This window comes from Camarhynchus parvulus, chromosome 17 (assembly GCF_901933205.1).
Source record: "Camarhynchus parvulus chromosome 17, STF_HiC, whole genome shotgun sequence".
NCBI lineage: Eukaryota > Metazoa > Chordata > Aves > Passeriformes > Thraupidae > Camarhynchus > Camarhynchus parvulus.
This window is the reverse complement of record NC_044587.1, coordinates 3825425-3837864: the sequence shown is the minus strand read 5'-3', so window position 1 is coordinate 3837864 and position 12440 is coordinate 3825425. Positions and strand designations below refer to the sequence as shown.

The 12440-nt window shown below is 55.0% G+C and overlaps 1 protein-coding gene across 5 annotated transcripts in view; it reads right to left on the bottom strand.

Moving 5' to 3' along the window:
- The window catches only part of RALGDS (ral guanine nucleotide dissociation stimulator), a 55481-nt gene that overhangs the window by 2188 nt on the left and 40853 nt on the right, over nt 1-12440 (bottom strand). For 3 of the 5 annotated variants that reach the window (XM_030961247.1, XM_030961245.1, XM_030961243.1), the window contains exons 2-17: nt 5743-5853; nt 5139-5332; nt 4705-4779; nt 4367-4560; nt 3886-4007; nt 3537-3752; nt 3316-3419; nt 2905-2989; nt 2168-2245; nt 1963-2049; nt 1639-1671; nt 1362-1483; nt 1132-1227; nt 784-985; nt 236-595; nt 16-130 (exon numbers count right to left, since the gene is read on the bottom strand). In XM_030961247.1, coding sequence (XP_030817107.1) covers nt 16-130; nt 236-595; nt 784-985; nt 1132-1227; nt 1362-1483; nt 1639-1671; nt 1963-2049; nt 2168-2245; nt 2905-2989; nt 3316-3419; nt 3537-3752; nt 3886-4007; nt 4367-4560; nt 4705-4779; nt 5139-5332; nt 5743-5853 — 2194 coding nt within the window. The remainder of the gene's footprint in view (nt 1-15; nt 131-235; nt 596-783; nt 986-1131; nt 1228-1361; nt 1484-1638; nt 1672-1962; nt 2050-2167; nt 2246-2904; nt 2990-3315; nt 3420-3536; nt 3753-3885; nt 4008-4366; nt 4561-4704; nt 4780-5138; nt 5333-5742; nt 5854-12440) is intronic. The other 2 variants (XM_030961244.1, XM_030961246.1) reach the window with 2 other exon arrangements.

Sequence of the window (12440 nt, the reverse complement as noted above, 5' to 3'; positions counted from 1 at the left end):
AGCACACACACACACCTCTCTCCTCCGAGATGATCTGGACAAGCTCATAATCTTCAGGCCGGTCCCCGTCCAGGTTGTGTTTGGCCATGGCCTTGCGAATAACCACGGGGGTCTTGTCCTGGCTCGTCACCTGTGAGCACGGAGTGCTGTGAGCTCAGAACACTGCTACAGCCTCCTCCAAAATGCACCATGCCCATATCCAAGCCACCCACCCCTCCCTGGGAACGTTACTAACCAGGATGCTCTTGTACATGTTGCCATTGTCCACAGCCAGGCTGACTCGGATGATGCAACAGTCGTCGACCTGCTGGTTGTAGAGGGGCAGCGAGAGTGAGGAGTAGCTGGAGATGCCGGAGACCGAGCGCTTGTGAGTGCGGGAGGCCGTCACCGGCGTGGAGGAGACGGAAGAGGAGGAGGCACTGCTGGAGCCTGAGCCGATGCCTGACGTGTCCAGGGAAGAGAGGGAGGTGGATTCCCAGAACTGGAGGGCAGGGAGGAGAGGGGATGCGGAGGACACAGTGGGTTTAGCTTCTCCATCGGCCACAGACGGGGCGTACCAGCGCTGGGGGAGGGAGGCCAGAGGGATCTCACTGACCTGTGACAACGGGGGACCGACACAGCTACAGCCACTGGAGGCACCAGAGCCTTGCCGTGCTGCCGGAGCAGCCCCCGGGCCCCCCGCCTGCTCCCCCCAGCCCCAGCGCCAGGGCAGAGGTGGGACAGTCCCCACACCATGGCCACAGTGGCCCTGGGGACCCCTGGACCCTGCGAGCTGCCACCTACCTTCTTCTCCTGGCAGTCAGGGGACTCGGGGATGAAGCTGATGTTGATCTCTTCCACGTCAGAGCTGCTGGAGCCAGCAGAGGTGACACTCACAGAGTCAGTGGCGTCCCCACTGCACAGGTACTGCCCACACTTGAGCTGGTCGAAGGATTTCGAGTGGGAGCTGCCGCTGGCACAGGGCTCCGTGCTTGGTGGCTGCCGGCTGCCAGGAGAGAGGTGGGGCAGGTGAGAAGGGAGCACGGTGAGGGTGCATTTGGCTGGCAGGACAGCGGCCATGCCTGCCTGGTCCCCTGCAATGTCCAGCCAAAGATGCCCCATGCTGGCCCCCACCTCCCACCAGCGACTCACTCGCTCCATCTCTTGATGATGCCCGTGTTTTTCTTGGCCTTCAACGTGTTGCTGGCTGACTCTGACAGTGGCTCAATCTCACACGACAGCCCATAGCTGGGAGGGGGGAGAGAGGAGGGTTTGAGTTCCCTGTGCTGCCACCAAGTGTGAGGGAGGCAGAGCAGAGAGGGGAGCAGGGGGCAGCTGCTGCTGTCAGAGGAAATGATTGGTGGGACCTCCCTCTCACTCACCTCTCAGCCTCGCTGAGCCTCTCCAGGCTGTGGAACCACTCCACAAACTGGTCCTCCTGTGTGAAGCTGTAGTTGTTGCAGGCTGACTGGAGCAGCTTGATCTGTGCAATGACTTCGAACTCCTGCAGCAAATGGAAGCCATGAGACCAGAATGCCCTCCCCCAAAAGTGAAGGACACAAATGAAAAAAGGAGAAGGATCAAGCCCAAAGTGACTGGCACGGCCTGGGATTGCACCAGGTCAGCCCTGCTGTGCAGCTGCCAGGGCAAAGCTCTCACCTTCCTTCTCTTCTCAAAGTTGATCAGCCCACCCTGGAAAAGAAAGAGATGAAGGTCAGGATGGAGCAGGCAGAAGAATATTGCTCCCTCCCCCATCTATCTCTGTCTTGCTGCCGCTGCAGTGTGAGTAACCCTGCTGAGAAAAAGTAGCCCATTTCCTTGGGACAGAGGTGGATGGGCAGTGTTGGATATGGGATGTGAGATACAGGATGTGCAGTGTGGGATACAGGATGTCGTGTGGGACACAGGACACAGCAGAGACCAGCCTTCCTTTTATCAGCCCAGGCTCTGGGAGGAAAGGGGGGACAGGCAGGAGGTACATACATCCAGGAAATCCTTCATGGCCGTGTCCAGCATCACCAGGTCCGTGAGGAAGGTGCCAAGGTAGGGAATGGTGCCCTGCATCACACCCTGCAGAAGGGACAGAAGGGGGTCAGAAGGGGACAGAAGGGACAGTGGGGTCAGCAGAGCTGGGAGCAGCCTGGGCAGCTGCTGGGGAGGGGCACAGGGACAGCCCTGCCAGACTCACCATCTCTCGCTGCTGCTGCTGCCGCTTCTGAGCTCTCTTTGGGTTGATCTCCAAGGTGGCAAATTTGGATGTGCCCTCCTGGATGGTGGGGGGAGTTGGGATCAGCATAGGTGGGAAATGGCACTAATACCTATTAGCTAAAATTCATACTCATTTTCATTTATATAACTTTCATTGTAGGAAAGAGGAGGGAATCTAAGCTTTTTCATGGCTCACAAAGGGGGAAGCCTTGGTGGATAGCAACTGCTGCTCTCATTTCTGTATAAATGCCTCCCTAATGGGATGTTTTGTTCCCTTTTGCATTTTGTTTCCTCTCAGTCCCTAAACCAGAGCTAGGCTGGGATCTGTGGAGAAGTTCCACATGGAATAAAGGCATTTTTGCTGCAGCCTTTTACCATCTCCATCACCCCACCTGGAATCAAGAGGACTTTGCGCTGGACTGTTAACATGCAGCTGCCTCTGGAGACAAGCTGTCACCTGGTGTTCTGGATCCCATCCCAGTGCTTATCTGTTCCCTGGATTGATTTTCCAGCTCCAAGTAGTAAGTTTTGGGTGGAGAAACAAATTCCAGCCTTGGTCTGAAACTCCTGCCTGCTCCCCAGGCTCAGCACACCCTTCCTGCACCCATGCCTGAGACTCCAGCAGCTCTGTCAGGGCTTCATCCCTGTGGCTGGAGCACCATGGAAACCTGAGCTGCCTGCCAGGAACAGGGCAATGAGGGTCCTCCTTCCCCCTACCTTGATGAGAAGCTCCCGGCTCAGCGAGTGGTTGTTCTCGTCGGAGAAGATCTCGGAGAGCTCGTGGAATGTGCGGAAGCTCTCCCTGCACAGGGGGAACAAGGGGAAAAGTCAGCAATGCTGCCACGGTGGGGTTTCCTCCTTGGGCTCTCTTCTGCTCACCCCAATGAACCCAGTTATGCTCAGCTCCAGGTGGACCTTGCTGTTTGGGAGCTATTCCAAGGTGTTTCACATGGAAGGGTGAGGTGCTTTTATCTCCTCGCCCTCCTGAGGTCTCTGACACCTTACACTGGCCCCTGGGTTTTGGGCACACTCCAGGAGGCAATGCTGGAGCTGAGGTGATCCCATTGATACACTCAAGTCCCACAGCCTATTCTTCCCCTTGGAAGCAGCCCTGCAGGAGCTCCTTACCTCAGGACCTCATCCCAGGTCTTCTTCAGCCGGTGCACGGCGTTGCACTGCAGGGCTGAGAGGATGGCTCGGAGGGAGGAGAAGTTCTTCAGGATGCGGCACTCCTGAGGGCAGACAAGGACATAACAGGATTTGGGTTTAAAAAAGCTGGAGGATCTCCTGGTATTCCAGCAGGGCAAAAGCTCATCCCTGGGGTGGAGGTGGGAGGGGAGGTGTCCTACCCGAGCCACTTCGATCCACCGTTCCACCACCTTGGCCCTCTGCTGTGGCTTCAGGGACCTGTCCCCAAGACAAGTGGCAATGACACAGTTGGCCACACTGTTGAACTGGGAGACTGTGGCACGGATGGTGGGGGCCAGGTGCTCTTTGCCCTTCTTGTCCCTCTGGGACCAGATACAGCCCAGGCAGTGGTAAGGCACCACTTTCTTGAACAGCTCCTGGAAGATAAAGGGATGGAGAAGGGTTTCTTGGTGTTGTCTGGGGAGAGAACAGGCCAGGAGGAAAAAGGGATGGGAAGAGCCGGGCCTGTGTCCAGAGCACCACTGACCCAGCTGGTGGGTGACTACTCACAGCATCCATCAGTGTGAACTGTTCTGCCACCATCTCTGGGGAGAAGGAGAGGAAATCTGGCTTCCCATCACCAACCCCATTCTCTTCCACCAGCTGGAAGGTGCAGCTGCTGTGGTCCACAGCTGCAGGAGACAAGGGTGAGGCTGAGCACTGCAGTGCCCACACCAACACACACCAACCCCCTGCAGACACCCTCATCCCATCTAGCTTTGCACCTCCAGGAACAAGGCTCAGATAAAAAGATAGTCAGTTTAAACCTGGGTGTCTACAGAGGATTAAAGGCAGATTAGCTAATCCACTTAGAAATCCCACTCCTGCTGCAGTTGGATTGGCTTCCCAGTGTAACACCAGTGAACCCCCATGCAGAGTTCACGGGTGTTCATCCACGTGGCTCAAGTTTTGGAGACCCTCAATGCCAACCAGCAGCATTCCCTCCACCTGCAGCCCCAGATGAGCCCTGTAAGCCAGGGCAGGACCCCACCTTCTGCCTCGGCCTCGCTCTGCTCCTGCTGCTGGAACTGGGCCAGCAGGATGCGGGCTCGGCGCTCCAGGTCGGAGCCGGGGATGTTGTGGCGCACGTAGGAGATGAGCTGCTTCAGGCAGGCAAAGTCAGGGGGCTTGCGGAAATCCTCCGAGTACTGGTCCAGCCAGGCCCCCAGGATGGAGGAGATGGTGCTGCAGGAAGGGGGAAAACACAGGCAAAGGGAATCAGGTGCCAGGAGGAACCCGTGTGCACCTCCACAAGCCCAGGGGCAGCTGGGATGACAGATCCCTCCCAAAGAGCTGCCAGCACAGCCACCACAGCACAGGCAGACTTACTTCTTCAGCTCCATCCTCTCGTCCACAGTGTGCCTGGCGTGGTCCCCATTTGCCTGCACGTGGAGTTTGCCATACCTGGTGGGGCAGAGGGGAGGCAGTGAGCACCCTGCACTCAGCTGCCTCTCAGAGCAGCCTCTTCTCCCTCCACATCACCCCCAGCTCTGCCAAGGGGTCAGGATGAACCTGCCATGCAGTGTCCTGCTCCCCTCCCTCTGCCACAACCTCCCCATTACAGGAAGGGAAGCATCCAGCACTGGCCACCTCACTGGAAGAGCTCCAGCTTTCCAGAAAGTTCTGTCCTCCCTGCCCTGTCCCAAAACCCTCACGCTGATGGAGCTGGGAGAAGCCACCAAACCCCCAAGGCATCTCAGCAGAAGACGCTGGGGCTTTCCTGGCCACCCCCAGCTGTGTTTTGGGGCTCAGGGCAGCCTCACCTGTTCAGCAGCAGGTCCAGCACTTGCTTGGTGGTGGCGAAGGCCCGGTAGGTGCACAGGAAGATGGTGACATAGGTGGAGTCATTGCCCTTGAAGGCTGAGACCAGGTACTCCACCAGCTTCTCCAAGGTCCCGGCTTTGATCGTCCGCACCTTGCACGTCTCGTAGAGGTTTAAGGCTGACTCATTCTCAAACTGCCAGGACAGGAGCAGAAGTCAGTGGGCTGGGTGAGGACAGACACCATCAAGTGCAAAGTGTTCCCAGCAGCTTCACAAGGTCAGGCCTAGGCTGGGATCCCCACAGGGATCTTCCTTTCATGGGAAAGGAAGGCTGAGTCTCCTCAGACAGCAAACACCAGCAACACAGCTGAGAAGACCTGAGCACTTGGGAAACCCCAGGAAAGGCCTCAGAGTTGCCAAAATTCAGATACAGATCAGAGTTGCCCCGTTTTTCAAAATGGGCTGCAGACTGTTTCACCTGCACCCCTTCCCATGCAGCAGAGGGCAACAGGTGCTCCCACTCCCTGCTCCCAAATCAACACATGATTCCCATGGCAGGGAAACATCTAAATCCTCCCCTGTGGCAGGAGGAGCCCCCAGCTTACCCCCAGCCAGCGCTGCCCTTTGTTGGCCGTGTGGTGGAGCTGCACTTTCCGGAGGGATATGCTGTAGATCACACCATCCTCCAGCTCTTCTCCGATCTCCTGTGTGGAGCTCTGCATGGAAAGACAAGATACACCATGAGATAAGGAGAGCAAAGCGTGGCAGAGACGCCTTTGTGGCTCCTATGAGGGATCCCAGCAAGCCAAAGGCAGCAGCTGGCTGGCAGGGAGTCTCCCTCACCTGCTCAGAAATGCAAACCAGGTGACACCTGTGTGTCTGGCTGGCTGAGCCTGCCCACAGTGGAGCCAGGACTTTGGGAAGCTGCCCTTGGTCTGCCCCACATCCCCTGGCTCCATGTCTCAGCCCTTCAGCAAAGCCAGTGCAAGGTGGGACCCCTCACAAGGCAGGGAAGGGGACAGTGCCCAGCCCTGGCTGCTCCCCTGCCCAAGCCTCTGCCTCTCCTGTGAGGTGACACTGGCTGCTGGTGTGAGCAGAGCCTCAGTAATCTGAACAAAGCACCCTGGTGCACTTCCCTAAATAAATAATAATAAAAAAAAATAATAAAAATAATCACTGTCAAACCAAGCTGCCCATGGCACAAGGCAGGAATGCAAAGCTCCAAGCTGGGGGGAAATCCCAGAGATCTGCACCAGGGTGAGATCAGGCACAGCCAGGACTGGTCTGGGCACAAGGTTCAGGCACCTCTGGGTGACAGGCACCCGGCTATGAGCTCCCATTTCTGCTCTGGAGGATGGAGAGCACCAACAATTTGGTGAGGAAAGGGGTGATGCTTCTCAGGGCAGATCCCCAGGCACACGCCTCCCCCAGCACCACATACCAGCACGGGCTCAGCAGCAGCTCCAGCCCCACAAGGACAATTTGGTTCCCTCCTCCTCCTCCTCCTCCCTAACCACGCTCTGCTGAGTCAGTGCCTCCCTTAAGAAGATTTATCCAGATCCTTTTAAACACTGCAGGGATCTCCCCCGCCCTCCATCCCCCTCACCAAATGGCAGGACATGGACGAACACACACCAAAACCCAGAGCTCAGCAGAAGGAGAAAATGCCTGAAAGCAGTAAGCTGGTTAGAGGGGGAGGTGAGCATCACTGGGACACAGGGCTGTGGGGACAAACCTCTCCTGCCAGAGCCAGCCCTCAGCTTTCCCTGCAACTGCCCCTCAAAGAGCCCTGAGCATTGACAACACCACACTGAGGAAGAACTGCCATGAAAGAATTTAGGATGGAGCCCCAGAAGTGATGCTGCTCCCTGCAAAAAATCCTCTCCAAACTGCCCTGTGAACACGGGGACAGCCACACCCAGGCTCAGAAGAAGCTGCACACCTCAGGAGACAGGAGCAGAATACAACCACAGGACCCAGGACCCTGAGCTGATGGATCCCACGTGCACCCAAACACTCCTCCTTTATCAGCCCCACCACAGCAGTGCCCACTGCTCTGCTCTCACACCCTGCTCAAGCCAGGGCTGCTCCTCACAAGGAAGCAAGGCAGGGGAGCACAGCCAGCCCAGAGACTGAGGGGAAGCTTGAAAAAGCCTCTCATTCATGGCTGTAATGAATGAGGGCAGAGAATCCCCCTGGGCAGGGTTGCTGACTTTTTCACTTTCTGCTGAACCTGCTTTTCTCACTTCATGCCAGACTGTGGAGAGGTTTGGTTTGCTGAAGTTCAAGGAACTGTGAGGCTCTGCTGTGAACATCAGGAGCCTTTCCCAGGGCTCACTGGCTTCCAGAGCAACCCTGAGAGCGCCCACATGAGGCAGCAGACACCAACCGTCCTTCCTGGCACCTGCGTCTGTCCCTCTCTTGTTCTGTGCTCTGGGATAAATTATGGCACAGATTTGTGTTCAAGTACACAGCCCTGGGGACTGGCACAACCTTGGCACAGCTAAAGCTTTGTGTCCACTCTGGATCAAACATCTGCACTGACAGCACCTAACCAAGTTGTCTTTCTTCCACCTTTAGATGCTGTTTCCAACAAAAAAACAAACCAACAAACAAAAAACCAACCAAACAAAACCAAAACAGCAAAACAAACAAACAAACACCAAAAAAACAAACAAACAAAGGGAAAAAAAAAGCCATGGAAATGCTTCCCAATTTGTCCTGGGCTCTTTCCCAGCCTTCATCACCCAACCTGCATGTCAGCCCTATCCCTGTGTATCTCCCACTTAAGCTCTGGGTCCTGCAGGACCAGAGCCCTGTACAGTCTAACTCAGAAAAGAGATTTGGCTGGGCAGCTGTAAACCCCAGATGAAAATATCAAGAAAAATCAGATGCTTGCTGACATGCAATTAAATTCATAAATTAAATCATATGGGAGGAAAAAACCACCTCAGGATCAACCCATGAATCATTGGCAACCGCTGTGCAACTACAGTGGAAATTATTGCCACAACTGTGCAGGGTTTTCACTCCGCATTTCATGTCACGTGCAGGGAATACACCCCATTCTGATGTGCAGAAAAGCAAATTTCATTTCCTTCCCATATCCAAGACTGTCAGATTCATTCATTTTTTGCCTTGCTGACTTGTGCGATATCCCCCAAAGTTCCTCCTTTGCAAACCACACACGAAGGCCACGGCTTCCCAGCGGTCTGCAGGCTCCTGCCAAGAGCCAGGAGAGCTGCTACACTGGGACATTCTAAAATTTGGCTATTTATATTCCGTGTGAGCTTCCTCTTTCCTACGGCTGCTCCTGCGAGATGCTGATTGTGCATTCCGCGCACACTGGTTAAAAACCAACCCAAAGTAAAAAAGCAGCAGCAGGATGGAGCCCGAGCAGTCTCATCCCAACACCTGCACCAAGCACACGTTTCTCCCCTTGCAGGTGATGAGATGAGATGGGATCAGGGCAGGGACAGACTCAAAACCTTGACCTGTGCCTTATATTTTTGCTGGCCACCCAATATCCTGCGCTTACACCAGCGAGCCAGCCAAAGCTGAATGCCTTCAAAATGGTCTCTAAAGAGACAGATGAGTGCTTTTGTTTTCTTAGATTATTGGAAATGACACTGTTTCAAATGATGCAGAGCAGACGGGGCCTGGGAGGCAGCAATTGCTGAATATTGCAACAGTCCCTGCTCCCCGCTGCCTGCCCTGCACATCTGCTGGAATTTTCTGCCCCTCAGAAGAAGGGAACATGAGTCAGGCTCAGCCAGCACACAAACCCTCCTCCACCTCAGCCTGAGGGTGAGACACAGGTGAATAGCCCCTTCTGCTGGCACAAGGGATGAATCCAACAGGCCCAGGCAGTGCTTTAAACATCTGCAACAAGACTTGATGGTTATGGCATCTGCACCTTCCACCAAATGCATACAGGTGGGACCTGGCAGCCCAGAAAGTGACATTTCAAGATGGGCACCAAGAAATGGAATACACAGAAAAAATGAAGGTTTGGTTTGATTTCTCCAGCTCAGTGTGCAATCCTGGTCCTCTCCACACACCAGGAGAAAGGCTGGAGCACAAGGGGCACAAGGAAAAGCCACATGTTTAACTCTCCCCAGTTGTGCAGAGCAGAGGCTTTTGCAGAAGCAGTGAGTGAACTCTGCAGGAGTTCATCCCCTGAAATATGAAACGGGAGCCTGCACCAGATGGCTGCCCTGGGCCAGGGGACTGCCTCTTCCAATTGCAGCCAGCCCTGGAGCTCCCACTGATGGTTCAAAGCTTTTGTGACTACACCAGGGAGGAATTCCTGCTCCGTGCAATAAACTCTTCTGCTCTCTGCTGAATGTTCTCGTACTCGGCGTGGTGTCAAACCCCACGTCTTCACACAGAGGATTAATAAGGAGCTCTAAGATGCAGCCAAGGTTTGTGAGCCTGGAGGAAGGGTGTGAGGGACCCTGAGAGCCAAGCAGAGAGCAGCAGCAGCAGGGACTCTGCCTTTGGCTCTTCCCGACAGATGAAAGGAGGGGAAAATGCAAAAACCAAACAGCAAAGCAAAACACTGGCTCAGGCTCTGCATTTTGGAAAGTGTTTGAGCTCAGTCACAAAGGTGGTTTTAGTTAGAAAGGAGCAAAGTGCAGGATTAAGTGTGAGCATGGCTGCACCCCCACACTTACACACAGACAATTACCCAACAATTACCAGGTCTTAAGAGCTCTGGTCCCACGCGCCCCAGGTTAGTGCACTGGCCTCCAAAGGCACAAAAATAATGAACTGTTAGTGGAAAAAGGTATTAATTTCAGCACACGTGGAGGAGGCACAACTGCTTAAAGTGCTTTTGCTGATGCTCTCTGGGCCACAGCTGGTTTAACAATCAAGATATTTGTGTTACTCTGCTCCCTTTTCTGTCGAGTTACACAAAATGCCTGTTCTACAGACAGGTACAGAGCAACACCAAGAGTATCTGCACCGTGATTTCAAAGGGGCTGCTGCTACCAGCCACAAGAGAGGAGCAGACACTAACCCTGCCCCTGGGAAGCCAGGAAGGTGTGCCTGTTGGGAATTAACAGTCCCACTGGCTAATGAGACAAGAAAAGGCAGAGCTGAGCCCCAGAGACGTCACCAGGGGTTTCCCATTGAAGCTCCGTGCTTGCACAAGCTCGAAAGAGCCCAGTGAAATGTGCTAAAGCCAGGAACAGCAAGCGGGGGTTTGGTCTTTACAATCCCCAGCCCTTTCTCAGAATAATCCCTTCCCACTAGCAATGGGAAATGGGCCTTTCCAGAAACAGAGGAAACTGGCTCCAGCTCGGCCCATGTCCAACACCAACCCCCAGCTCACTTTCATTTCACCCCCAGGAGCAAACCCTGAACCCCTGCAAGGAACAGCAGCGACTCTGGGACCTCTTATGCAAAGCTGAGTGCATGACATTATGTAAAAGGAAATAGGAAAAAAGTCAGCCCCGGGTAGTGAAAGGAAAACAAGCTCAGTTCTGTGAACCGAAGATAAAGACCACAAAAGCAGAAGCACCCTCTGTCCTACACGTCCAAAATAAGCACACGCAGCACAACACTCTTCCCCCCATGGGGACTTCCAGGCAAAAGCCCTGTGGTGGCTCTTCCCCCACGGCTCTGCCTTGAGGGATCATCCACTCCTGGCACTCACAGTTTCCTTCCCCTGGCTTGCTCAGGAAGGCTACAAGGACTGCCCCAAGTGCTGAGGAAGCTGACAAACATCCCCTGTTTTAGGGGAAGGAAAGGTGCCCACGCTGGTGACTCACAGCATGTCCTCTGGAACAGCAGCCCCACGGAGGGCAGGAGCACTTTTGCTCCAAAACATCATCCCAGCCATGGCCATGGTGGCCCTGGGGTGGTTCTCTCCAGCTGAGCAAGTTCATCTCCCACTGTCTCCTTTCCCCCTGCTGATGGAGCTCAGTCCCCTGCCACAGCTGGGTGTACCCAGCCCCTGCTCCCCATGCAGAGATGTTCAGCAGAAAGACACAATTCCTTTGGGTTTTCAACACTCTCTGCCTTCCTTCCTGCCTGCTCCGAGCTGCCTCAAACCAGGACTGATTCCAGCAGCCCATAAAAACACAGCAACAAAAGGGGAAACAGGAAAAGAACAGAAAAAGGGCCAGAAGCTGAACTCAAACCCACCATGAAAAAGGGGTGGTTTTGCCAGGACACCAGCCCAGTGGCAACAGCTGAGGGCCTGTTCTCTCCCCAGCAGATGCTGGGCTCTGCAGCTGGGTTTTCCTGACACTCTGCTCCAGATGTTTCAGCACAGAAAGCTGTGCCCCAGGGGAACAGCCCTGGAGCCAGAGCATCACCCAGCACCAGGATGGGGCAGAGAGAAAGAGAGGGGTCACATCACCCCATATCTGCCTCTTGAAGGGATCTTACACCTCCTCCCTCGGGCTCTGTGTCTGTCCCAAGACCAACAGGAGCTCTATCTGTGTCTGTGACCCAGAGGGTGTCCAAAGGCAGCCTTCTCCACCCTGGCAGCCCAGGGAGAAGGGAAGGGAAGCTGGCAGCTGGGTTCCAGAGGCATCTTGTGACTCACAGGCAGTGAGTCAGTGGCTGGAGCAAGGATTAGGAGCTCAGCCTCGGTCCAGGAACGAGACAAAGCAGATAAGCAGGATTCCTCCCCCATTTGCTCCTGGTTTGCTTTTAGAGAAATCTAAGAGTCTTCCCACGTGGAGAGACTTTTCCCACTCTTTTTGTGGTTTGGAAATCAAAGGCTCTGCATGGCCACTCCATCCCCAGCCTTCAAGGGGCAGGACCAGACCCCTGAGGTGGGGAAATGCAGGTGCTGGGGGATCAGGCTGACAGGGGGACTCCCCAGGGAAAAAACAAACTCCAGCCACAACAGGGATGACTGATGAACTGCAAACTCTGAGTTTCCTACACCCAGGAAGCCACCACCCATTTGCACCCCAGATGGAAACACCACCCCATGTCCCCTCCCAGGGGACGTGCTGGGATGGGCTCCCCTCGCAGCCTATTCGAAGAAAACTGAGTGCAGCAGGTTTTGCTTCCTCTCTAAGTCAATGGAAAAAAGATCCCGCCGACACAGCAGGTCTGGCTCTTGCTCCACAGCCCTGAGCCCCGTGCTCGTGATGGAGCATCCCTGCCCGGAGCCAACGCCTCTGCAGGGGCAGGCTCGGAGCAGAGGGACACAGCCCTGCTCACAGAGCCACTGCTGCGCCACCGACTCGCCCACAGCCCCGGGGCATTACTGGAAGTGAAACCAGAATGACGCGGCTGGTGAAAAAGGGTGCATAAAAAATTAATGCAGGTACTGCTC